Source organism: Mirounga leonina, unplaced genomic scaffold (assembly GCF_011800145.1).
Source record: "Mirounga leonina isolate KUSES-001 unplaced genomic scaffold, KU_Mleo_1.0 Mir_168, whole genome shotgun sequence".
Lineage (NCBI taxonomy): Eukaryota > Metazoa > Chordata > Mammalia > Carnivora > Phocidae > Mirounga > Mirounga leonina.
Window position 1 is genome coordinate 25,018,501 of NW_023270426.1, and position 27,218 is coordinate 25,045,718.

At 42.5% G+C, this 27,218-nt stretch overlaps 1 protein-coding gene and 1 long non-coding RNA gene across 5 annotated transcripts in view; one reads left to right on the forward strand and one right to left on the reverse strand.

Annotated features, from left to right (window-relative positions):
* The window catches only part of DIAPH1 (diaphanous related formin 1), a 93,920-nt gene that overhangs the window by 4,491 nt on the left and 62,211 nt on the right, over positions 1–27,218 (reverse strand). For all 4 annotated transcript variants that reach the window (XM_035014322.1, XM_035014319.1, XM_035014320.1 and 1 more), the window contains 9 exons: positions 13,541–13,639; positions 8,663–8,757; positions 8,268–8,369; positions 7,802–8,041; positions 7,536–7,665; positions 6,695–6,819; positions 5,874–6,038; positions 5,610–5,745; positions 3,440–3,526 (listed from right to left, as the gene is read on the reverse strand). In XM_035014322.1, the coding sequence (XP_034870213.1) occupies positions 3,440–3,526; positions 5,610–5,745; positions 5,874–6,038; positions 6,695–6,819; positions 7,536–7,665; positions 7,802–8,041; positions 8,268–8,369; positions 8,663–8,757; positions 13,541–13,639 (1,179 nt within the window). The remainder of the gene's footprint in view (positions 1–3,439; positions 3,527–5,609; positions 5,746–5,873; positions 6,039–6,694; positions 6,820–7,535; positions 7,666–7,801; positions 8,042–8,267; positions 8,370–8,662; positions 8,758–13,540; positions 13,640–27,218) is intronic.
* On the forward strand, positions 6,815–7,822 carry LOC118016740. Its single transcript, XR_004680897.1, has 2 exons — positions 6,815–6,982; positions 7,485–7,822. It is a non-coding gene; the product is annotated as an uncharacterized LOC118016740 (long non-coding RNA).

Consider the following 27,218-nt stretch of genomic DNA (forward strand, 5'->3'; position numbering starts at 1 on the left):
TAGTCTGTGGGGAAAAGGGAACCATCTTGAGACCACTGGTCAAGCTCTCTGAAGCCAGATTCCTAGATGTTCGGGTGGGCTAGGAATAAAACACCAGCAGAATCCACCAACCATATGTAACACCAGTACAGATGAATTCGAAAAAGGTCAATGATTTGGAAAAAGACATTTATAAAACAGAGGCTAGAAACTGCTCCTGAAGAGGAAGTGTTCTTGTTAATAAGCTTCCTTAGGGGAGAGGAAACTAGGACAGACGGGGCAGTCATTACTGTCCTAAAGAACTCATTACCATCTAAAAGTCACCTATTATAATTCCTGTCCTATTTTCACAAAAGCAGAGGGAGAAGAGGTGGTGGTGGAGGAAACACTCTTCCCCTTCTACAGACAGGGAGTCCTCGAAACTCCCCGAAGCACCTGTACCACGTCCAGTGCTCTCTTTGCTCGAAGGTATAGAAGAACACCTCTGGCCTCCACAGAGGGGTCACTATCCTCTCCTGTCCATCAAGGAGGCTTAGTGGCAACAGCCCTGGACTTGGAATCACAAAAGGGGGCCAGAGTTCTTGCTCTAGCGTCAGCCAGCCCTTAGGGCTGGGCCAGCTGGAGCTTCTCTGGGCCTTAATCGCTTTCCTCTATGCGGAGGTCAGATGCTAATCACTGGAGGCCTTTAGAGGCTCTCCAGACTCTACGGTTCTGTTGCTGGAGGTGGAGCTTAGAGGGAAGGAAAGGAAGAGAAAGACCAATTTCTTCCCTTGACTTTTATCCCAGTGAGCAGATGGCCTGTATATAAGAGGCCACAATTCAGACATGGAGATAAAGCTGAGTCATTAAAACCACACGCTGACTCAATCATCAGCTTGAAATAGTAGCTGTGATACAATCACATGGATTCTTCTCCTCGACACTCAAACCATTGTCCTCCCACACCCTGCAGATCACAGCAGCTTACAGGTCACTTTTAATGACCAGCCCTGATAGTAACTCTCCTCTTCCAGCTTCTCAATGGTGCTTTGTATACTCTGTACTCGGTCTACACTCCCTCAGGTCTCCAGAGACCGGAAGACTTTTTTTTTTTAAACATGCCTTTAAATCCTATGGACGAGACCAGTGTCTTTGAGGCAGCGACAGCTGCCTCCCTGGGACTGAGGCGGCCTGTGAGGCAGATCTGCTCGCTCGTGCTTCAGTTTGTTGGCTCAAGGCAATTGGCCACGAGGAACAGTCAGAGGCGGTCAAGCAAGGGGTGAACCAGCTAAGTCCTGCAGCCACTGAGGGAAACCCACAGCCTTTATAGTTTGAGAATAGGGCCTTCTGAGTCCAGCCCCTTTCTTGTCTTCTCTTAATTCTATTGCTGCTGGACAAAACGGAGTTATTAAAGCTGGGAAAGACCCAAGAGACCATTTTAGTCTAACTCATGAAAAAACGGAGTCCCCAAAACTTGTCTAAGGTACCCTAGACAGCATCAGAGTTAGACTTGACTTTGGGTCTTTTGATCTCTACCTAATCCGATGCTCTTCGGACTGTGATAGAGTCTTTATGTTTGAAAGCATGAGGCCACATCACTTCACAGCATGTGGATGCACCACCTAAGCAGCATACCAGAGTAACCAGAAAGGTCTCCCCGGAGAGATTCTCCCAGATACTTTCAGCCCTGTTCTGTGAACCTACAGCCCAGAAAGATTAGGTTACAGGATGCAACCAATTTAAAAAGTATGTGCTTCTCTGCTTCAGTATCTCCTAGTATCAGTCTCCTATTCCTTCTTGCACCGGGGAACAGCACTTTGACTAATTTAGATCCTCTGCTGAAAGGTTATGTTCCAACAAAATCCCTGCTTCCTCTGCCTGTTGAGTCCTGGTTTCCTCCTTGGGAAGAAGTAGAGAATGGGGCCTCCCCCGCAGAGGGAAGCCATTGATGTCTGGCTGCCTGTGTACAGGAAGCATCTGGGATTCTAGTAGTTTCATAGGAAGAGGCTTAAAAAGGGAATTCCCCACCAACAGTCGGATGCAGGTTGGCATTTAGCTGAGAGAGTGAACAGTGAGAAGCAATATACTTTCATTTGGCTAGAAATGCCTAATGTAAGGCCACATGGTGGGGGGGGCGGGGCTGAAAAACATTCTCCTAAGAACCTCTAAAAACTAAACAAAAGAAATACTACTAGCTGCACTCTCTACCCAAACACCAATCTATATGGTTTGACACACTATGCCAGGAAAGCCCATCATAACCACCTCTCCTCCCACTACAAAGCCTGCCAAGAGGATGCCAGAAAATGGGGAAGACTTGTAACTAGGGATTCTCCTATTTAGGGAACGTTCTGAAGTCATATGGAAGAGCCCTCAGAAGGGAATTTTCCTTTGGGAATTCAGAGACAGCAACCTTTGGGACACTAAGTTTATGTGGGCTAGCATGCTCTACACCCCTGCTCCGGAGAACCCCTGTCCAGGCTATGACAGGTACTGTAAGCCCTAGAGAGGCCAAGGCAAGCTACACAACTCCTCCTGCCAGTAACCTTAAAGCTCTTATCAGACAGACCTACAGAATAGCCCAGCCAGGGAACAGGGAACACAGCTTTCACCCTCTCAAAAGCAGAAACCCTCCATGACTGCCTTTTCTGTTATTCCCACCCTTCGACCCAGGAAAGAAGCCATCGCTCCTACTTCAAAAGGGCCCTCCGCACACACAACCGTGCGGGTCAGTACCCCACGAGAGACCGTGCTGGCTGTAGTATCTTCTCCCGGATTAGTCTCTTGGCCACTGTGCCCTGCCTGCTAAGGAGGCTCATCCATTGATCCTTCCCCACACTAATGCCTGGAGCATTTGTCCTCCTATCCCATAATTCTTCTTGGAGGTTCTGACTCAACTTAATCCACTGAAATCTTCAGAGGGTTGGGAGAGGAGGTTGTGGGGGAGTCAATGGGGAAGATAAAAGCAGTGCAGGCTAACGGCTCCCAAGGGCAGGGTAATTCTTGGACAGAGACGGTTCTTCCATTGGATTGCTCCTCTATATTATTACGACTGAGGATGATGATGCCTAATCTCCTCTCTATATCTTTTCTGCTTGTGAAGTTGAGAGTAAGGGCTAATGTACACTTTTATGTTTAGCTCAGTTTTTGTTCATACCCGCAAACACCCACCCAAATCTCTCTGTCCTGCACCATGGTTCACTTGTTACAGGTTTCTGCTTCAAGAATGGGGAGAAATGCAGTCATCATCAGATATAATAGATCTGTTTTCACATCTAAAACCTAGTTCTCCAAGTCCCTGCTTTCTAACTTGGGAGGTAGAGGACTGGACAACCCACTCTTAACGCAGGGACTATTGTGAGCAAGTTCCTAAACCTTCAGAGCATCTTTACCTGTTCTTCAGCTCAAGACAAGTAGGACCAGGAGCAGAGAGACCTCACCCCCTCCACACGCCCAGGCTGGGCTCCAGCTGTTTACTTACCCTGACGGGGTCCTCTCTTCCGTCGGAATGCTGCACCTGTCTGCAGAGCTTCCAGAAGACTGTCCATCACACCGGTCTCATCGCCCTCTGTCACGAACAAAGATGGAGATGTAAGCTCCAGCCTGAGCAGCATACAGTGTTGAGTCACAAACCAACTGTAGGACTGTTGCCCGGCTTACCCCTCGCCCCCAGTGGCTGAGGACTCAGAGCAGATACAGGGCTCAACCTCGAGCCTCTCAGACCATGTTTACTTGCATCTGTTTGACAGTGGTTCAAAGAAAAGGTTCCACTGCCTGCTAACCGATGCAAACCTTGGGATATTTCCTTGCGGTACCTTCCTTCCCATCCCACCCGGGACTAGCACAGAGAATTGCAGAACTGCCCAACTCCAATTCCAGTTTAAGCACAGAGATTGAGATTATGAAATTAATATGCAACAATATCACTTGCTCTTTATCCTTAAGTGTTTCACTCTAATTCCTACAAACACATCAGGGAGAGCCTGGTTCCAGTTTCAGAGCAGGGCTGAGGAAAAAGGAGAGACCTGCCCCAACCAAGATTGAATTTTACTCAAGTGCTGCCCCTTGTGGCTGCATCTTCCAGAAGCCAGCTCAGCATGGACGGGGAGCATCCTGGCTGGAATATAAAGAGTTAATGTAGGGTCCCTGTTCCAGCCTGGCTCTGTTTCCATGGCAACAGCTCTGGGTGGTGAAATCTGAAACTGAAATCCCAAGGAGCCCGCAGGCTGCTAGCTTCAGGGCTGGGCTCACCGCTCCCTGCGCCACCTGCTGGCTGAACGTCACCAGTGCAGCTGACCTACATTTCGACCTCATTTGCTTGCCTTGGGGACCAGGACCAGGGCTTGCTGCCCCACCAGATAAACACGGGCAGCCCTCATCCTGCATGTCCGCTGGACTCCACCTTCCCCTGATGCATCCTGGATAGTACCTGGGGACAAACCCTGGCCACCAGGGGAGAATGGGGGAAGGTAAAGGATACTGGGTGTGGGCTTCAACAGCATTAGCAGTAGAACAAAATTTGTGGCTTCTATAGAACTACAGTAAACAACTGTGGAACTGCTTCCCAGAAAAGTATCAAAAAAGAAAAAAATGTGTTCAGCTCCTCCAGGTGGCCGGCCTTACCACAAACGGAGCTGCCAAAGGAAAGTCCTTGGGAGCAAGAGGTGCTAGAGCAGCTCTGGCTCTTGTGCTCAGCAAAGCACTTGGATGCTTGCCAGACTTGGCAGCCCTAAGAACCCCTTTATTTTTTTTTAATTTAAATTCAATTAGCCCACAAAGAGTACATCATTAGTTTCAGAGGTAGAGTTCAGTGACTCATCAGTTGCACATAACACCCAGTGCTCATCACATCATGTGCCCTCCTTAATGCCCAACACCCAGTTACCCCATGCGCCCCCGCCCTCTACTTAGACGGCTCGTACTGCCTCAGGGTCAAGAAGGGTGGCATGCACAGCGTATGCTATATTCCTGCTACCCACAGAAGCAGCAGACGGGGGTGGGGGGAGCAGGAAGGCAGCAAAGACAGGAAACAGAAGGCCAGTAATTGAGCCCGTATGTTTCAACAAAGACACACGTCTGGTAGTGAAACAAATTCTGCTAAAGAGAAGAGAGAGTGGCCAGGTCCCATGCCCCCTGCTCCAGAAATTCAGTCCCTTTCTAACCTCGTAGGTATGCGCAGTTAGGCGTGTACACAGTGTGTACAACTGTGCGGAGGTACTGAGCACACGTTACTTAGTGAACAGAGACAGGGAGGACAAGCCACCCGGTAAGACAGGAGCAAGGCCAGGAAAACATTTTGGGGAAAAGAATGAAAGATGTAGTAGACAGAACAAAAACGGGCCAGAAGACCATTTGGCCAGGCAGAAGAGTCCGTGTTACAGCAATACTAAACCCACTGGGAGATGAGACACAACGCAGGAACTAGCAAAGGAGAGAGAGGGGGGCGAGCATGGAGCGCTGGAATGCGCATGCAGGGGAGCTGAGGTTCAAGTCCAGCGTCAGGCTCTTGGAGGTAAAAGGCTGCCAACAATCTTTTGCCAGGAGCTGAGCTCAGACATGAGCTGTTTTCGCTGGCCTTGAGATTCTAGGCAGAGAAGCCCTGCAAATATGCCTGTTTCAACCCATCAGCCCAGCCCTTCTCCGCTTCTTACCTGCATTCATGTCTATGAGCTGCTCTCTCTTCTGCTGCTTCTCGAGCCGCTCCTTCTCTGCCTTCTCCTTGGCTAGTTTTGCTCGCCGCATCTTTTCCTCTGTCTCCCGCCGCTTCTGGTTCTCCTTGACTGCTTGCTGTGGAGGAAAACAAAACAAAACCCATGGGCATGCATGCACTTACACATAAGCCCACCCCACACCAAGCAATGTGGAAAGTGAGAAATGCCCACAAAAGATTCAGTCGGCAGGTACCCCTGGCTCACCACAAACATATTCTTAAAGTTGTGCAGATCCATAAAGAATTCTTCCACGGACACCTTCTTGGGGTCAAAGAGGAAGTACTCTCCCAGCTCCTTATAGAGGGTCTCCATGTTACAGTGCATCATCCGCAGCCTGTTATACTGCTCCTGTGCGGCCCTCACGAAGCTGTGCGGCCCAGGAGTCAAGGACCAAGGCCAGGAAGCAGACCCACCACGCTAGCCCCGAGGAACACGCAGAGATGCATGCCAGCAGGCACGACGATGTTCAACACGACACTGTCTGTAAGAGCAAAGGCGAGAAGCAATCGAAATATCCCAAACAGGGGAATGGTAAACCATAAACCACGGTTCACCTACAGAATAGGAGGTGGCAATTAAAGGGGTGGTTCTGCATATCCTGCTGTGGAGCCAGGGCTAAGAACTAGGATGTGCAAAAAGCAACACAACACAGTTTTTGTTTAAAATAAACTCATGAGGTGAAAATGAGAAGTCCAGTGGCAGTGGTTACCTTTGGGAAGTGGAGAGAGAAGAGAATGCGCGCGCGCGTGTGTTTTTGTGTGTGTGTGTGGTGTGTGTGCACATGTGTGTAGTGGAAACGGGGCAGAGGGCAAGGGATCAGGGAGGAATTTCAGTGGTGTGCTTACCACAACAATGAGAATGCTTTCAAGAACTATGTATTTAATGAAAAGAATTTTTTTTAAGAGTTTTTTTAAAGAAGGAAAAATTATCTATCACCAGATCTCTCCTGCTGTCCTCCCCCTGGGACGTTTTCCTTCCCTTCCTAGGAAGCATCCTAGGAACTCCCTCCTCGTAAGAAAGGATATAGTCATTTTTTCAACAAACTTGTCTCTCTCATCTGTGGCAGCTGGGAAATTCTGAACATCACGTTCCACATCAGAAATCTGTTTCTTCATCTGATCTAGGTTCTTTTGCAAGTTTTCAGCAGAAACTAAAGGAGACGCAAAAAGAGAAAGCAAGAGTTTATTCCCAGTCCCCAGACCCTCAGCTTCCGCTCGTCAGGGCCTAGCGTCGGGGCGCACGGCAAGCTGTACTCTCACGTCCTCTCCTCCAGATGTTCCACACATTGCACTTTTCATCTCTCCACTTAGACTGTAAGTTACGTGATGCCTGAAGCTCCAGCCTCCACAAGAAGAAGAGAGGCTTCATTTAATTTAACAAGAACCTGTGAAATCCCCTGGGATCTTGGTCTCATTTATTTTAGAGAACAGAGTTTGGGAGGAAGGAGCTATACATAGAAATACAGAGGAAGGGCAGAAATCTGTTCCCGTTTCTACTGAATGCAGCTTTTTCTGTGCCTCGTTCCAGGATGGTGAGGCCTGATTTTTGTCAATCTAGTCCATGCTTTCTGAATAAAAAGAACCGCTAACCTAGACTAAAAACACCTGCTTTTCTTCCAGTTGTTTTTTAGTGTTTGGTGTCTCCCTAGGAAGGAAAGAATGCTTCTCACTTCTGTACACAAAGTCCTCCCTTCTGCCTGATAATCCCCTCCCCTGTGGCCTAGACATCATGCCTACACCCTTCCCCGTTCCCACCTAAAATAGGCAGAACTGAAAGCTAACACCCAGACCGTGTCTTATTTCCGTCCCAATGCAGAGATTTTGGGGGCCTGGAACAGCCTTCTAGTTTCACCTCAACCTGCCCCACCTCGGCTGGCTTTCTCCACATGGGCAAGCTCATCTGGAAACTTCAGGACATCAGGATAGTCATTCTCACACAACTCAGCCAAGAAGTGCAACAACGTCATCTTCTGATCTGTGGACTTGGTATCTCGAAGCTTGGGGTAAGAGGAGAACCGTGTTAGTCCTGACACGCCCAAGATGCCCTGAGGCCAACAGCAGTTTGCCCCACACGGTGCCCACAGAGGCCAGTGGCCTTCCCTTCTGTCGTTCTGCTCTAACCAGCTGGCTCACCTTACAGAGGAAGCTGATGTTGAAGCCGAAAGCACCAGCATTCCTGGAGCCAGCATTCATATAGTTTCCGACAAGCAAGGTAATCTCCAGGAGGCTAGAGAAGCTCTCACTCTTCCGTAACTCCTCACACGCGGCAGTCACAGAAACGATCTCTGGCTTAATATTCTCCACTTGCTCACTGAACTGTAGCTTGAAGAGGATGGCGTTGAGGCGAGGCCGCAGGCGGGGCACAGTGCCCATCTGGTGGGGAAGACAAGCAGTTCCAGGATGGCCAACAGGTAGAGCAGGTCAGAAAAAACATACAGGCTTGAGCCTCGCATGGGAGGCCGTGAGTTCCAGAGTATGGAAGACAAAGGAAGAGAGGTTCAGACTAGACGAGAGGCGAGAAGCAAGCGCCCCAGCTGCTTCAGGGGAGGAGGGCAGCAAGGGGGTCCAAGAAGAGCTTCTTGCCACAGGCCTCACTCACCACCACACCAAACTGTTCTGACTCGGCCAGATCATCATATTCATCCTTCAGTTCGGAGAGCATTTTTAACTGCTCTGGCTCTGGCATCTGCTTAATGAGGTTCTGAAAGAGAGAAGGGACGGTCTCATGAGCTGATAGCTTGAGCCTCCTGTCAGTCCCCCACTCTGCCCAAGGACCACAAAGAAAGAAACAGGGGCTGCGGGTTGGGGCAGCTAGTGAGATGGCAGGACTTTTGAAAAATATACCAGAAATAATCTAACCACCGGAGAGATGGATGCTGACCCAAAGCCAGCATTTTGTAAAGCACCAATCTAGAGGACCTCACCCTCCAAATAGATGAGGCCAGTGCACCGTGGCGCGAAGAGCCAGCTGCCACAGACAATCTTGCTCCTTACCTGGATCATAGACTCAGTCAGAACACTCTCATTCACCTCCAGGATGACATTCTTAATCTCTTGATAGGCCATGCGGAAGGAACCCAGAAAGATGGCTGCCAAAAAATAAGATATCAAGACACATTCTTCCCAGTCTCCTCTCCCTTCCAGCCTATCTATAAACCTCTGCTGGACTATTTGCCTAAGAGTTTTCTTTTAAAGTCACTATCAGAAACCTCCACCAGCTCTCCACTGCCTGGGTAGTTAAAATCTAAGTTCCTGAGTCCAACGTCTAAGGTTCCCACCTCCCAGCTTTCTCTCTCATGAACCACCCCCCATTTATGTCACATGACAGCTACCGTGTTCCAAGCACCACATTCTACAAACACTGTGGCTCCTGGCCTTTGCTCACACAGGAAGATTTTGATCTTCTCTCTATATATACATCCAAGATACTCACCCCACTCTATTTTTAGTTTCCCACTCCCACGACTCCATCCTCAAAGCTGCCACTGCCTTCAAATGCTCTGATTCTTAAATTGCCATATCCTGTTCACCAACAAACACTTCCTGTCTTCCAGCTCTCTAACTAGCCTCTGCAGTGACCCTTCAACCTCATCAGTGAGCGCTGACCACTCCATTTTCTTCGAATGTACGAGTTCTACTTTGCCTTCTCTCCTTCACCTAGACCCCACAGTCTATAGCTTCGCCCGATATCTACTATTACTGCCATCTCTATTACTACTGTTCCTATTCTTGTTTCCTTCTCCTTCCAATTCCTGGTCAATCCAGCTGTGTCGTCTCTCTCCTTGCACCTGGGCTGATGAACACTGCTAGCAAAGACTCTGCAGATCACAGTGCATCTGGAACGGCACCAACAACACTGATACACCCAGCGCTGCCGAGTGGTCCTTTGTGCGTCCCTACTCTACGCTAGGCTCTCTCAGAAGCTCCTCCAAAGTATCCCCATTCTCGGGGCGCCTGGGTGGCTCAGTCGTTAAGCGTCTGCTTTCGGCTCAGATCATGATCCCAGGGTCCTGGGATCGAGCCCCGCATCGGGCTCCCTGCTCCGCGGGAAGCCTGCTTCTCCCTCTCCCACTCCCCCTGCTTGTGTTCCCTCTCTCACGGTCTCTCTCTGTGTCAAATAAATAAATAAAATCTTAAAAAAAAAAAAAAAGTATCCCCAGTCTCCCAACTGTCCCACCACTTCCAATTTAAAAAAAGAAAATCTTCTTCCTCTTCACTGGGAAAAAAACCCCAGCATTCTCTTATGCACTGGGGGCTCTCAGCTGGAGCCAAGCCAGAAAAGGCTTGGGTAAGGACTATTTGGAATTATCCAGAAGAAAACGCGTGCCAACACTTGTGTAAGCTTATCAGCAACTATACCCATGTGCTCATCCTTTTCTTAGATTTCAGTAGAACAGGTGGCCCTGAGGACCTTTTCCTTCAGCATAAACACATAACCAAGTTTCTACTATCTTAAAAACAAAAAACTAAAAACCCTGACCTGATATTCCTAATTGCCAACTTCTTTCCCTCAAAAAATACAACAGTCTCTTCTCTTTCACTTCCACAGCTCTCACCTATTCTCCTGTCCCCAGAGTCAATGAAAAGACCACAGTTATTTACTGAGTATCACACATAGCACGTAAACATAATCTACATACCTAATCTCATTTAACCCTATTCATAATATCCTTGTATGTCTGTATTACTAATCCCATTTGACAGAAAAGGAAACTAATACTTCAAATTAAGCTACTCAAACCCAAGGTCATACTGCCAGTCAGGGCTGGAAGCAGGAATTAAATACTACAGGATTTCAGAGGCTCTGTTCTTAACCTCTACGCTATACTGAAGTTCTTCTTGCTTAAGGCCAATGACTTTCCTCACGCCAGATCCAAAGGACACCTGTCCTGTCCTTATTTTACCGGATTCCCATCTTCATCTGACACTGCTGACTACCCCCACTTCTTAGGACTATGTCATATCATTTTTCTTGTTGATTGTTCTAGCCTTTGAATTCCCCGCCCCTCTTCCCCTTCTACTTGCCCCTTAAATATTAGTGGCCTTCAAAGCAAACTCACGGCTTCAGCTATGACTCATATTCTGTCTCCTAAATTCTTACCTCCAGCCAAACCTTCCTGATTCCTACACCCAAAGGCCTAACACACCCATCCTTCTGGAGGAGTCCCACAGGCACCTTAATTCTATCCTACAAGTCATCATTTCTACCCACCGCCCTGCCACCTCTCATTCATGTCCAGTACCCACCACTCCTCCCCAGAAAGACAGTTTGCTCCTGGCTGGATTTTCCTATTTCAGTAAATGGTACCACTCTCTACAGAGTGATGTAAACCAAAGAAAACATCTCCTTCATTCCCTCAGTCAGTCACTAAGTTCCATTATTTCTATCTCCTTAGTATCTTCTGCCTGCCTTCCTACTCATTCTCACTACTTTAGTTTCAGGCCCTGATCATCTCTCACCTAGTTTAAAGTGAGAACATAACTCATCTCTCTGCCTGGAGTCTTCCCGGACACTAGCAATCCAGCCTCAGTCACTGCCCAAGTAGTCTTCCCCTGATTTACACAGGGACTATCACTCATTCTCCTGATTAAAGTCCTTTTAATAAATTCCAAGGCCTTCAGGATATCACAGATATTTCTTAGCCTAAGCCTGTCAGAATTCTTGATAATGTAGCTTGTATCTATTTCTTGAAAGCTTCTCCCGCCACTCCTCTTGTAAGGCCACTGGCCTTTACAGTTTTCCGACCACATTGTGTCATACTCTGTGCGTCTGCGCCTTCATACGTGCTGATCCCGCTGCCTGAAACAAGCCAGCCCTCAGCCTTCACTTCACTCCTGACTCATCATTCTTTCAAATCCATGTAAGCAGTACCTCCTTTTGAGTGACATGCTCCCTCCAGTACTGCCCGCACTTGATTTAGATGCCCCTTTCCCGGGGCTCTCATCCGCATCCTAGCTCATCTCTATCATAGCACTTCGTCTGTGTGGTTCCCATTATTTACTTGTCTGTTTGCAGCAGACACATGCTTCATGAGGACAGGGACTGTGTCTTACTCAGCTTAGTGTCCCTAGCACATAAGAGGCACTTAATAATTTCTGAATCACTAAATTACATCTCCTAGGCCATCCTCCCCTAAACAAATCTCATTCTCTTTGTGAGTTCTGTTTTCTGTATTGTTATCACCCAATTGGAAAGAATCATGTACTACCCACAGTCTTCTATCACTTTCTAAAATAGGAGTTACTCATGTTTTCTGTTCCCAGAGATAATCTTGAGAAAAGGAACCATCGCACATTACTTTTGGTCTCCATAAAAAGACTTACCCACAGACAACATTTAGTAGGATTTGTTGTCAGTGATCTAGGACTATACAGCAAAGAATAATGTAAGGGCTTGGGCGCCTGGGTGGCTCAGTTGGTTAAGCGATTGCCTTTGGCTCAGGTCATGATCAAGTCCCGCATCGGGCTCCCTGCTCGGCAGGGAGTCTGCTTCTCCCTCTGACCCTCCCCCCTCTCATGTGCTTGCTCTCTCTCATTCTCTCTCTCTCAAATAAATAAATAAAATCTTAAAAAAAAAAAAAGAATAATGTAAGGGCTTACTGTTCTCATGATATCCCTGATTTTACTTATGGGTATGTGTGATTGTTTCCTTGTGTGACCTCGGCCGAGTCACAACATCTAAACTTTAATCTTCTCATTTGGAGAAATGGGGACAAGAGTCACATTGCAAGACTGTGAGTGGGTTTTATGGAATATGTACTCTTTCATCTCTGGAACACATGTCTCATACGAGCCCAAGAGAGACTGCAACATGGCAGAACCTCAAATATTTGTTGAGCAAATATTTAAATCTCTATTACTCAGCATAAAGGAGATCAACAGCCAAACAAACAAACAAAAAATGAACATTCATCCTGATCATCAAATAAGTACCACCTATACCAACTTTGCAGAGGAGTTTCTGATCCTAGTTTGAGAAGTGCAGGATTTATATTATTTATTCTAAGCCACAAAAGTGCTTTAGATTTAAGTGAAGTCAAGCCAGTGCCTGCATTTAAAAGAAGTACTTAAGAGAAAGTTAGAAAGAAGGAAATGCACAGTGACTAGAATATTCTGCAGATGCAATGGAAACAGTAAGGGTTTTGAAATAAAAAAAAAAAATCCAAGGTTCCAATCCCATACCTGTCTCTCACCACCTACGGCACTGGGCAAATTCCTAAAACTCTTAACCGCTGTTAGTATCTAGTTTTATGGTAAGGAAATAATCTTGCAGTGCTACTGAGGAATTAAACAAGATACTGGAAGTTCACTATCCAATGCCTGGCATACATTAGGAACTCAACAAATCAAGAGACCCTGGATCTACCAAAATTAAGCTTTTTTTTTTTTTTTTGCTTTTTATTTATTTATTTTTTATTCTTATGTTAATTCCCATACATTACATCATTAGTTCTAGATGAAGTGTTCCATGATTCATTGCTTGTGCATAACACCCAGTGCTCCATGCAGAATGTGCCCTCCTCAATACCCACCACCAGGCTAACCCATCCTCCCACCTCCCTCCCCTCTAGAACCCTCAGTTTGTTTTTCAGAGTCCATCGTCTCTCATGGTTCGTCCACCCCTCCGATTTCCCCCGCTTCATTCTTCCCCTCCCGCTACCTCCTTCTTCTTTTTTTTTTCTTAACATATATTGCATTATTTGTTTCAGAGGTACAGATCTGAGATTCAACAGTCTTGCACAATTCACAGCGCTCACCAGAGCACATACCCTCCCCAGTGTCTATCACCCAGTCACCCCATCCCTCCCACCCCACCCGCCACCAAAATTAAGCTTTTAAAAGACAAATAGTTGGAATCACAGAGTTACTCACAGAGATTCTGGGCCGTCTTTGAATCCAACACCTTTAACTCTTTTACTTTTTTCTTTTGCACAGATTTCTTTTCTTCTCCACCTTCCTGATCCTTCTTAGCTAGTAAGGGAAAGATGAGAAAAGCATGATTATGGACAAGCCACATTCAGGCCTTACTGAACTACTATACCAGCCTGGAATGCCTCCTCACTTCCTATTAACAATGGTTTCCCTATTGTATTCCTTCTCTTTAACCGGCCACCCTTCTATTACTGACCCCTACCCTCAACTATAGTCAACATCTCATTCTCATTTCTTTAACTGTTATCAATAATGCTTTCCCAACCACATCCTATCATTTGCTTGCAGATCCTTCTCTGAAGGACCAGAGAGTAAATATTTCAGGTTTTACAGACTGTATGATCGGTCTCAACTGCTCAACTCTGCCACTGTAGCGTAAGAGCAGCAAAGACAATACATAAGTGAATGGGTGGTCAGCCTGAGGGATGTAGTTTGCCAACCTGTTACTAGAGCCTTCCACCATCTTATCCTTTTGTGCCTATTAAAAATCCTATTTTCTTTCAAGCTCCATTTTGAACAGTTCTCTATAAAAAATTTTTTTAAATATTTATTTTAGAGAGCAAGAGAGTGTGCGTGTGTGTGCATGTGCAAGCGGGGTGAGGGGCAGAGGGAGAGAATCTTCAAGCAGACGCCCCCCCTGAGCCTGACATGGGACTGAGCCACCCAGGTGCCCATACTGTTTAAATTTTAAACCACATAAAAAGTATTATCTGGTACAAATAAATAAGAAATAAAGCAAACAAAAAAGAAAGTTACATGGCAAAAAGTGCCAAGAACTATTAAAAACACTCATCCTTTGGCAGGTCAGTCCCAACTCGCAGGAAAATACTAAATACATGAAGATTAGTTACTTATATAAACACTTACTGAGTACCTATTATTGAGTATCTTTATGTGCCAGGTTATTCTGGGCACTGTGAATACAACAGTGAACGAAACAGAGGGGCACCTGGGTGGCTCAGTCACTTGAGTGTCCGACTCTTGGTTTTGGCTCAGGTCATGATCTCAGGACCCTGGGATCAAGCCCCGAGTTAGGCTCCAAGCTCAAGGCAGAGTCTGCCTGTCCCCCTCCCTGCCCTCCCGCTCTTGTGTTCTCTTTCAAATAAATAAATAATATCTTTAAAAAAACAAAACAAAACAGTGAACAAAACAGAGAAAGATTCCTGCCTCCATGGAACTCATATTTTTTTTTTTAATTCTTATGTTATGGAACTCATATTCTAATCAAGAGAAACGACAATCAGTTAATACATAAAAATACTATATTAGCTAGTCATAGTTCTGTGAAAAGAAAATGAAGTAGGGAAGAAACGGGGACCTAATGGGCGATGGATTATACCTTTAGGGGGATGAGGGAAAGTCTTAGAATGTGACTTTTGAGAAAAGACCTTTTAGAAAGTGAGAGCACAAGCCAAATGAGTATCTACAGGGAGAGGGGGATGCATTTCGGGCAGAGGGAATGACAAATACAAAGGCCTGAGAAAGGAGCATGCTCAGTGAGCTCAAAGAAAAAGCAAAAAGGTCATTATGGCTGCACGGAGTGAGGGGGAGGTCAGGAAAAGTCAGAGAGGTACTAAAGACAGATCATATAACAAAATGGAAATTATGGGTGGTCAGATAAAAATGGAGAATTAAAACATCCAGACTGTATTATAAAAACTTAGAAAAGGGGAAGGAGAAAAGTTAAAAGTAAAGCTCTCATTTTATACAGGCAAAATACAATGATACGTATTCATTACTGATGTTGAGAAACAGAAAAAATAGACTCAACTTTTTTGCTTCGCAATAAGATAAAAATAAATATAAGGTACAGATACAAGAAAGACAGGGATGAAAAGGTAGGTCCCCTTTTTGTGGAAGATGTAACTCCATATAGCAATTCACAACCACCACCAGACTAATGAACTACCAGAACTAGTAACTCAGGAGGGCTACGGAGAAAAGACAATCATCTGTGGAGAGGCTGCTTTTAGACCACAGGTTGGAGCGATGGAGTGGAGACAAGGGCCTACAGCGACCCCCTGACTGAATACAGACAGGTCCATCACGCGAGCCACCTCAAAATAGCCACGGACCAATGGGCTACTAAGAACCAGACACAGTTACCAAAAAAGGGAAAATTCCGTATGCCGCCATACCTCCTCACCTTCCCTCTTTAAGAACGGTGCGCACCCACTGCCCCATAGCAGACAGCCTCTCCTCTGTGCCCCTGCCAGGTGCTCCCTCGCAGTACGTTTGATAAACTTCTCTCACCTCTGTTCTGCCTCCAGTGAGTCCTTTCACCGCCATACCCAGCTTCTACCTGATCCTTGCCCTATTTGAGAACCCCCCTCCAATCGAGACAGACACCACAATATGGATTTCTCAGCTCTACCAAAATGGAGTAGCCCCCTGTAGAGGAAATACAATTGTTATTTAAAAACCGGGGAGGGTAAAGGGACCTAAATGAAAATAAAATTTCTATGCTTACTTGAACTGGTAAAACGTCAGTATCATCAGGGCACCTGGGTCGTCTGCTTTTGGCTCAGATCATGATCCCAGAGTCCTGGGATCGAGCCCTGTGTCAGGCTTCCCTGCTTAGCAGGGAGCCTGCTTTTCCTTCTCCCCGGTTTGTGCGCATGCACTCTCTCTCTCTAATAAATAAATAAATAAATAAAATCTTAAAAAAAAACACACCAATAGATTTAAAGGATTGAAATCAGAGCATGTCTCTAACCATAATGGAATCAAACAACAAATCAATAACCAAAAGAGAACAGGAAAATATCCAAAAATATGGAAGCCAAAGAACCACTTCTAAGTAATTTGTGAGTCAAAGAGGAAGTCTCAGAAAATTTTAAGATACACAGAACTGAATGAAAATGAAAGTAAAATACATCAAAATATATGGGATGCAGCTACAGCAGTGCTGACAGTAAAACTGACAGCACCAAGTTTACATTAGAAAATTAGAAAGATCAAGTCAGTAGTCCAATTTTCTACCTCAAGGAACTAGAAAAAGAAGAGCAAAACAAATCCAAAGCAAGCAGAAGGAAGGAAGGAAATAAAGAATTTAAGAGCAGAAATCAATAAAAATGAAAACAATAGAGAAAATCCAATGACTCAAAAGCTGCTTTAAAGAAAATCGATAAAATAGACTCCACCAAAAAATTGCTAGAACTAATTCATGAATTCAGTCACAGAATATAAAATCAACATGCAAAAATCTGTTGCATTTCTATACACCAATAACGAAGCAGCAGAAAAAGAAATCAAGGAATCAATCCCTTTTGCAATTGCTACAAAAACAGGATACCTAGCAATAAACCTAACTAAAGAGGTAAAAGATCTATACTCTGAAAACTACCTTATGAAAGAAATTGAAGAGAACACAAAGAAATGGAAAAACATCCCATGATCATGGATCTGAAAAACAAACATTGTTAAAATGTCTATACTACCCAAAGCAATCTACACGTTTAATGCAATCCTTATCAAAACACCACTAGTTTTTTGTTTTTTTTTTTTTTAAGATTTTATTTATTTATTTATTTGACAGACACAGCGAGAGAGGGAACACAAACAGAGGGAGTGGGAGAGGGAGAAGTAGGCTTCCCGCTGAGCAGGGAGCCCGATGTGGGACTCGATCCCAGGACCCTGGGATCATGACCTGACCCGAAGGCAGACGCTTAATGACTGAGCCACCCAGGAGCCCCAAAATACCAGCAGCATTTTTCACAGAGCTAGGAAAACAATCCTAAAATTTGTATGGAACCACACAAGACCCCAAATAGCCAAAGCAATCCTGAAAAAGAAAAACAAAACCAGAGGCATCACAAGTCCGGATTTCAAGCTATACTGCAAAGCTGTAATCATTGAGACAAAAAGAGACACATGAGACAAAAAGAGACACGCAGATCACTGGTACAGAATAGAAAGCCCAGAAATGGACCTAAAACTATATGGTCAACTCATCTTTGACAAAGCAGGAAAGAATATCCAATGGAAAAAAGACAGTCTCTGCAACAAATGGTGTTGGAAAAAACTGGACAAAAATCCCTGGGTAAGTCTGGGCTATGGCCCAGAGAACTGTCGACCATAGTATCTGCTCCCTTTCTACAATGTGGAGTTTTTGTCCTGGGAAATGATGGTGCAAGTAGGGACCACATTTCCTAGCCCATCTTGCATCTGGGAGGTGACTATATGATGTAAGAGCAGAGTGATGTATACTGATTCTAAGCCAGGAATTATTTTTGTAATACAAATTAAAATTTATTTCTTGCTTTAAGGGTTAATCTTACGTTATGTGAATTACATCTCAAAACATACATACATATAAATACAATAGACCAGAGATGGAAAACCTAAAACTATTAACTTCTAGAGGAAATCAGAATAATCTTCCCAACTTTGGGGTAGGCAAAGATTCTTTTTTTTTTTTTAAAGATTTTATTTATTTATTTGACAGAGAGAGACACAGCGAGAGAGGAACACAAGCAGCAGGAGTGGGAGAGGGAGAAGCAGGCTTCCCTGCTGAGCAGGGAGCCCGATGTGGGACTCGATCCCAGGACCCTGGGATCATGACCTGAGCCGAAGGCAGACACTTAACGACTGAGCCACCCAGGAGCCCCTAGAGGGGTAGGCAAAGATTCTTAAAAACAAACCATGCGGTAGCCAGAATCTTAAATTGGCCCCCCTCTTAGTGCACACACCCTGTATAACCCTTCTCCTTGCTGTCCTTGAAGAAGCAAACTACCAGGCTGTGGAGAAGGCCATGTGGCAGGAAATAATGAGCAGCCTCTAGAAGCTGATAACAGCCCTTAGCTGATGACCAGCAAGAAAAGAGTTATCTATGTCCTACAGTTACAAGGAACTGGATTCAGCCAAATAGCACATAAGCCTGGAAGAGGACACTGAGCTCCAGAAAGCAAGGAAGTCCAGCCAGAACATTGATTTCAGTTTGGTGTGACCCTCAGCAGAGGATCCAGCTAACATGGATTCCAGACCCATGGAAACTGCGGGATAATAAATTTAAGTTTGTTTTAAGTTTGTGGGAATTTGTTACAAAGCAACAGAAAATAATACAAAACATAAAAGAAAAAATTGATAAAGCAGACTTCATCAAAATTAAAAACTTCTGTTCTTTCAAAGGTACCATTAAGGAACAAAATAAGTCTTGGGAAAAAATACTTACAAAACACAGATCTTGATAAAGGACTAGTATCCACAACATATAAAAAAATTCTCATTATTCAATCCTAAGAAAACAACCCAATTTTTTTTTAATGGGTAAAAGATTTGGACAGATACTTCACCAAAAAAGTTATACAGGTTTAAGTAAGCACAGGAAAAGATGCTCACCATCGTTATTAGGAATATGTACTAGGAATTAATTTAATTAGAAATTAAAACTACAATGCCTAAGGGGGTGCCTGGCAGGCTCAAGTCGGTAAAGCATGCGACTCCTGATCTTGGGGTGGCTCAGTCTGAGCCCCATGCTGGATGTAGAGATTACTTAAAAAAATAAAATTTAAAACAACAACAAAAACCCCTGCAATGCCTAACCCACTGGAGTCACTAAAAAAAAAAAACAAAACTGACGTAACTAAGCGCTGGTAAGTATGTAAAGCATCTGCTGGTGGAAATGAAAAAAAAAAAAGGCTCTCCCTTTGGAGAACAGTTTGACAGTTTCTTATACAGTTAAACATACATTAGTAACATAGGACCCATCGATCCCATTCCTAGGTATTTGCTGAAGAAAAATGAAAACATATATCCAGACAAAATCTTGCATGTAAATGTTTCTACTGGCTTTACTCTTAACCGTCCCAAACTGGATTCAACCCAAATGTCCATCAAGCAGTAAATGGATTTAATGGAATACTACTCAGCAATAAAGAGGAATATCTCTATATGCAACAACATGGAAAAATCTCACATACATTATGCTAGGTGAAAGAATCTAGGCTTAAAAGGATACTTAATGTTTGATTCCATTTATTAGGACTATTCTGGAAAAGATAAAACTGCAGACAGACATCAGAGCAGTGGCTGCCAGGGCCTTGCAGTGAGGAAAGGGGATAGACAAATGGGAAGGAGTGAACTTTTTGGAGTGATGAAAATATTCTCTATCTTGAGTGTGGTCGTTACATGGCTGTATACATTTGTCAAAATCCACAGAACTGTACATATACAAAGGGTAAATTTTACTATATGCATCTTGTACCTCAATAAACCTGTCTATCTGAACAAATTATATCATTAAGGCCAATAAAGTACAGTAGTATAAAGCTACAATAATTGTAACAGAGTGACAGTCAAAGAACATTTGAGGTGAATAAAGAACTAGAAATAGACATGAAACATCTAGCATATGCCAAAGTAGAAACTCAATGAAAAAAGGATGGTCTGATCCAGAAGTTGATACACTTTTTTCTTAAGTGACTGGAAAGTAAATACTTGAGGCTCTGTGCACGGCAGTTTCTTTCAATTACTCAACTCTGCTAGTGTAATATGAAAGAAGACACAGATAATGTCATCAAATGGGCATAGCTGTGTTCAAATAAAACTTTATTAACAAAAATGGGTTGAGTATAGTCTGCTGACTTCTGGTCTAACCAACAGTGCTGGAGCAACTGGCTCCCCACTAACTTTATGCTGCTCACAAAAATAAATTCCAGACGTATTAAACACTGAATGTTAAAAATAGAAAAACAGTATAATTTTGAACAAAAACTTTTCTAAGAATAACATAAAATCAAGATGATATAAAGACTGGTTTCATTACATAACATTTTCATTTTTCAATGTGGTGAAAATAACCATGTAAAATATGAAAAGAAATGAGAACTTCCATTTCCAATAATGATGCCAAGTCTCCTATGAAAAACATCTAAAAATGCTGGTATAGTGTTTAAAAAACCACCTTAAAAACATGGAAGAAGTGATAAGATGGTGATGAACTGCTCCAGAAAGAACCACAACACTGGCACACTGCTCCAATACGTATTTGACAGTTTTGTGTAGCAAGGGTGACTGGGATCAAGGTTCAGTTTCTACCTAATGTGGGGAGTCTCATTTATAACTCTCTCCTCAGTAGCTGGGAACCCAAAAGGCTACATCCTGAGTACAGGTGAACAACAGGTTCACAGTTGAAAGCCCTTTAGAAAGCCTACACTCTAGGAACAGGGTGAATAAATGCAGAGAGAAAAATATCAAAAATAATGAAAACAAGTATCACATACATACAACACATAAAATGGAGGGCTAAATGTGATATTCACTGGCACTGAACTTGAAAGCAAAAGAGTGCCAAAAAAGGAGCGCCTGGGGCCACAGTCAGTTAAGCAGCTATGTTTGGCTCAAATCATGATCTCAGGGTCCTGGGATCAAGCCCATCATCCAGGGAGCCTGCTTTCCCCTCTCCCTCTGCCCCTACCCCTGCTGTGCGCATGTGTTCTCTCTCTCTCTCAAATAAATAAATAAAATCTTAAAAAAAAAATGCCCAAAAAAAGACAAAAAAAAAAAAAAAGATGGAATACTTGAAGGAAAAATAGCTGTGAATTTTCCAAAAGTGATGAAGGATTTCAACACAAAGAATGAAGAAGCTCGGAGAATCCCCAAGAATAATACAAGAACCACATCATGGCACACCATCACAGTAAAACTGCTAAAAATCAGTAAAAAAAATTCTCAGAGTAGCAGGAGGTAGAACAGAATTACCTTCAAATGAACTACAGTAACACTGACAGTGCAGTTGTCTTAACAAAAAAGGGAAAACAAAAAATATCCTTCAAAAACATTGGCGAAATAAAAACAGTGTTTATTACCAGGAGACCTGAACTAATAAATATTAAGGGGAGTAATTATTCAGGCAGAAGATGAAAAATTATTACAAAAGTAAATATAGAAATATACGTTGGGATGAGGAACACTAGAAAAGTGTTTCTAAGTGAATACTGATATTACAAAATAATAGTAAAAATGCTTATAGGGTCTAAAACATGTAGAATTAAAATACGTGACATCAATGACTCAAAAAGAAGATACGTTGTAAATAGAGTTAAAATGATGTGAAGTTCTTAGCATTATCTGGAAGGTGGAAGAAGTTTTGATTTGTATTAGATTGTAATAAATCAAGGATGTAGGTGTAATTTCTAAGGTACCTGTAAAAAGACAGTAAAAAAATTGTAACTAAAAATAGGGTATATGTGAAATTTAATAAAGTTCTAAATCAATCTGTAAGAAGATAGCAGAAAAAGACAAAGTGGAAAAAAATCAAAACAAATAGCAATATGGTATATATTAATTCAAATGAATTAAATACTTTGCAATGAAAGACTAAGATCATCAGACTGGATTTACAAAACATACACACTAAATAAGTGCTGCTTAGAAGGGACACACTTCAAATAAAGACGTGAATGTTAAGCGTAAAGAGTGGAAAAAGATATACTAAACAAAAGAAAGCTGTTGCAGTTATATTAATATCAAATAAAAATTTCTTCTCTAATAATGCTACTGGCTTGAACACACATTTAATAATGATAAAGGGTCAATCCACAAGGAAGACAATTCTAAATCTAAATACTAAATAATTTAGTTTCAAAATATATAAAGCAAAAACTGACTAAACCAAAAGAAAAAAGGGTAATTCTATAACCACTGTGGAAGAATTAACACCTTTTGTATAGAAACTAATAAAACAAGCAGACAAAAACTTGCAAAGTATATAGAAAATGTGAACACATCTAACAAACGACCTAATGGCTATATTAAAACAATGCATCCAACAAAGAAAAACTACACCTTTTTTTTCATATGTACACACAGCACATGTACCAAATTCACCACATGCTGCTCCACAAATTTCAAAGGATAGAAATCATTCAAAGTATGTTCTTTGACCACAACCTGGAAATCAGTAAAAAAAGATAACTAGAAAATCCCCAACTATTTCATATCGAATAAATATCCAAATAACTCAGAAGTTAGGTAAGAAATCACTATAGAAATTAGAAAACCTTTTGAACAGAATGAAATCAGCTTATAACAGAATAGATGGAATAGAAAGTGCAAAATAAAATGGCAGATTGAAACCTAAGTATTTCAGTAATTATGTTAAATGTAAATGGATTATATGCTCTAGTTAAAACCAATACTGTCAACTGGAGTGAAAAAAGAAAAAAAATAGTCCAAGTATATGCTGTTTTATGAAGGAAACATCTAGAATTAAGAATAGAGAAAAGATAGGGGTGCCTGGGTGGCTCAGTCGGTTAAGTGCCTGCCTTTGGCTCAGATCATGATCCCAGGGTCCTGGGATAGAGCCCCGCGTCGGTTTCCTTGCCCAGTGGAGAGCCTGCTTCTCCCTCTGCCCGCCACTCCCCCTGCTTGTGCTCTCTCTCACTCCCTCTCTCAAATAAATATTTAAAAAAAATTTTTTTTAAAGATTTTATTTATTTATTTGAGAGAGAGAGAATGAGAGACAGAGAGCACAAGAGGGAAGAGGGTCAGAGGGAGAAGCAGACCCCCCACTGAGCAGGGAGCCCGATGTGGGACTCGATCCCGGGACTCCAGGATCATGACCTGAGCCGAAGGCAGTTGCTTAACCAACTGAGCCACCCAGGCACCCCTCAAATAAATAAAATCTTTAAGAAAAAAAAAAAATAGAGAAATGATGAAAGTATAAAGTTACACTAGGCAAGTTCTAAAGTTTGGGGGCGCCTGGGTGGCTCAGGCGTCTGCCTTTGGCTCAGGTTGTGATCTTCAGGTCCTGGGGTCAAGCTCCATGTTGGGCTCCCTGCTCAGTGGGGAGTCTGCTTCTCCCTCTCCCTTTGCTCCCCACCGCCACCCCGCTCATGCTCTCTCTCTCAAATAAATAAATAAAATCTTAAAAAAAAAAAAAGTTGATGAAGTTCCATCAATTTTAGCAAAACAGTCTTTCAGGCAACGAAAATAATACAGAACATAAATAAGGACACATTACAATGAAAGTTTTAGTTTTTCAGATAAATGTAAGAATTTTGAATTTCTATGTACCCAGTAACATTATACATTTACATATTAAAATATATAAAGCAAAAAAATGAATAATCTGAAACTAATCATGAGGACACATTAGACAAACCCAAACTGAGGGACATTCTACAATCACAGGTATGTACTCTTCAAAAATGTCAAGGCTGACTCAAATAAATTGGAAGAATTAATATGGTTAAAATGCACATACTACCCAAAGCAATCTACAGATTCAATGCAATTTCTATCAAAATACTAATAGTATTTTTCACAAGTAGAATCAATAATCCTAAAATCTGTATGAAGCCACAAAAGACCCCAAATAGCCAAAGCAATTTTCAGAAAGAAGAATGAAGCTGGAGGTATCACAATCCCAGATTTCAAGATATAGTACAAAGCTATAATAATTAAAACAGTATAGTATTGAAACAAAATTAGATGCATTGATCAGTGGAACACAACAGAGAGCCCAGAATTAAACACATGTTTATAGGGTAAATTAATCTACAACAAAGGAGGCAAGAATATACAATGGTGAAAAGACAGTCTCATCAATAAATGATGCTGGGAAAGCTGGACAGCCACATGCAAAAGAATGAAACTGGACCAATTTCTGAACACCAGACACAAAAATAAACTGGATTAAAGACCTAAATGTGGGGGGAGCCTGGGTGGCTCAGTCGGTTAAGTGTCTGACTTCAGCTCAGGGTGTCTGCTTGTCCCTCAGCCCCTCCCCCTGGCTCGTGCTCTCCCTCCCCCCAACTCTCAAATAAATAAAATCTTTAAAAAAAAAAAAAGAATGAGATTTTGTCATCTGTGACAACATGTATGGATCTAGAGGGTATTATGCTAAGTGAAATAAGTCAGAGAACGATAAATACCTTTTCATTACACTTATATGTAGAATCTAAAAAACGAACAAACAAAAAGCACAAAGAGACTCATAAATGCAGAAAACTGATGGCTGCAAAGGGGAGGAGGGTGGAAGGATGGGCAAAATGGGTGAAAGACAATGGGAGGTACAGGCCTCCAGTCTGGGAGTAAGTCACGAGGACGAAAGGTACGGTACAGGGAATATCGTCAATGATGCTTTAACAGCCTTGTACAGTGACAGAGGATAGCTACACTTCTGGTGAGCCTAACTGTTGAGTCAGGGATTCACTATGTTGTACAACTAACACTAACGTAACACTGTGTGTCAATTAGACTTCAATAAAAAAAAAAAGAAATGAAAGCACGTGTAAAGAATTAAAAGTATGGTGACCAAAAAACTGTCTAGGTCATGAAAGATAAGGACTGAGGAACAGTAATGAGAAGGCTGACTCCATTTTTTGTTGTTTCGTGGACAGCTACTAAGCCTCGCCTCTCCCCTTGTGCCCCGCATCTCGGTGCTGGCCGCAGATTAACAAGGACGCAAAGTACTGCACCTGTGCCGGAACTCTCACCCTGGCTCCACATCCTAACCTCAGTAAAAACCCAGGCCAATCTCCTTTTCTTGCCCCGTCAACCATTTCAAACCTGCTTGAGAGGACTGCCCTGCTCTTCCCAGAGACCTCCATTAGTCCATTAGTTAAGTTAATCTTTTCATACCCTCTTGGTGTGTGTAGGGTATCATTAATTTTGACATTCAAACCCAATTTTGAGCAGGGGCCCATCTGCCTTTGCAGGTGACTATAACAGGAATTACTTCCAATTAAAGAAGACTACAGAACAACTGAATATAATGCATGATCCAGGATTTTTTCTGTAAAAGACATAATTGTAACAACTGGTATAATCTGAAGGTCAAATTAGATAATAGGATTATATTAATATGGATTTCCTAATTTTGATGTATTTACTGAGCTATGGACCTGTTACTAGGAAACCTACACCAAAGGTTAGAGACCTAATGCCTGTAACTTACCCTCAAATCTTCAGAAAAAAATGATACACATACACACATACATGCACTTACTCCAAAAGATGATACACATATACATAAACACATTATATAGGCAAATGTGGTAATATGTTAACATCTCAGGAATGTGATGAAGTATGTACAGGAAATTTTTTGTATTATTCTAGCAACTTTTCCATAACTCTGAAATTGTTGATACAAAAAGCTTTTCAAAAAGATGGGGCACCTGACTGGCTCAGTCAGTAGAGCATGCAACTCTTAATCTCAGGGTGGTCAGTTCAAGCCTCACACTGGGCATGAAGCCTACTTCAAACAAACAAAAGAATAAAAAAGACAAAAAGGAAGTAAAACTGACAGAATTGCAATGCTAAATCCACAAAGTGGCATGTTTTAAACCATTTCTGTCAGTAACTGATGAAATAAGCCAACAAAAAGGATACAGAAAATGTATTTATTTTTAAAGATTTTTAAAGTAATTTCTCCACTGAAATGTGGGGCTCAAAACCACAACCCCGAGATCAAGAGTCGCATGCTCCCCTGACTGAGACAGCCAGGTGTCCCAAGAATACAGAAAATTTAAATAATACAATTAACAAAAAGGAACTAATGAAAATATAGAGAACACTTCATGAAACTGAAGAACACATACATGCTTTTTAAGTGCATACAGAATATTTATAATATTTAATATTCAGAGCCATAAAGGAAAACTCAACAAATTTTTTTTTTAAGATTTTATTTATTATTTATTTGAGAGGGAGAAAGAGCGAGCAAGAAAGCACAAGCAGGGGAAGCGGCAGAGGGAGAGGGAAAAGCTGGCTCCCCGCTGAGCAGGGAGCCCAATGTCAGCTGCATCCCTGGACCCCGGGATCATGACCTGAGCTGAAGGCAGACATCTAACCAACTGAGCCACCCTGGTGCCCCTCTACAAATTTTTAAAGACTGAAATTACAAGAGCACTGACCAAAATGCCATTAGCTAGAAATTAATAAGAAATTTAAAAAATCCTGAAAACTCACTGTGGTAGAGAATAATGGCTTCCCAAAGAAATCCACAACCTAATTCCTAGAACCTATGAATAACAACCTTGCATATAAAAGGTACAAGGCAGGTATCATCAAGGTAAGTATACTGAGAGTAGAGGATTATTCAAGATTATTTGGATGGACCCAATGTAAAATTTCAAGGATCCTTATAAGAGGGAGGGAGGAAGGTCACAGTTAGAGAAGAGATGTGATGACAGAAGCAGGGGAGCGGGGCACAAGAACATTCATTATCATCGCTTCATTCAACAACACTGGCTGGACTTTTGAACCAGTGTAGTAATAAGGAAAGAAAAGGAAACAAGAATTCTAAGGATTAGAAAGAAAGAATTAACACTCTCATTTGTTTTTCTTAAGTATCAAAGTAGAGCAATTTATTCAAGACACTGAGCATAACACACTCATTTGAAGAAGGTAATTGTCAATATAAAAAAATCCAAAAGGACCTATAAATTATGAGCAAGCAAAAAATAAAATTAAAATTATATAAAAATATGAAGTATCTAGGAATAAATTTAAGAAAAGCTGTACAAGACCTCTATGGACAAACTATATAACATTAATGAAAAACATTAAAAATAAGTGAGTGAACACAGATTTATAGATTCATAGATTAAAAGACTCGATAATGTTAAGATGTGAATTATTCTCAGATTGATTTATAGAGTCAGTAGAA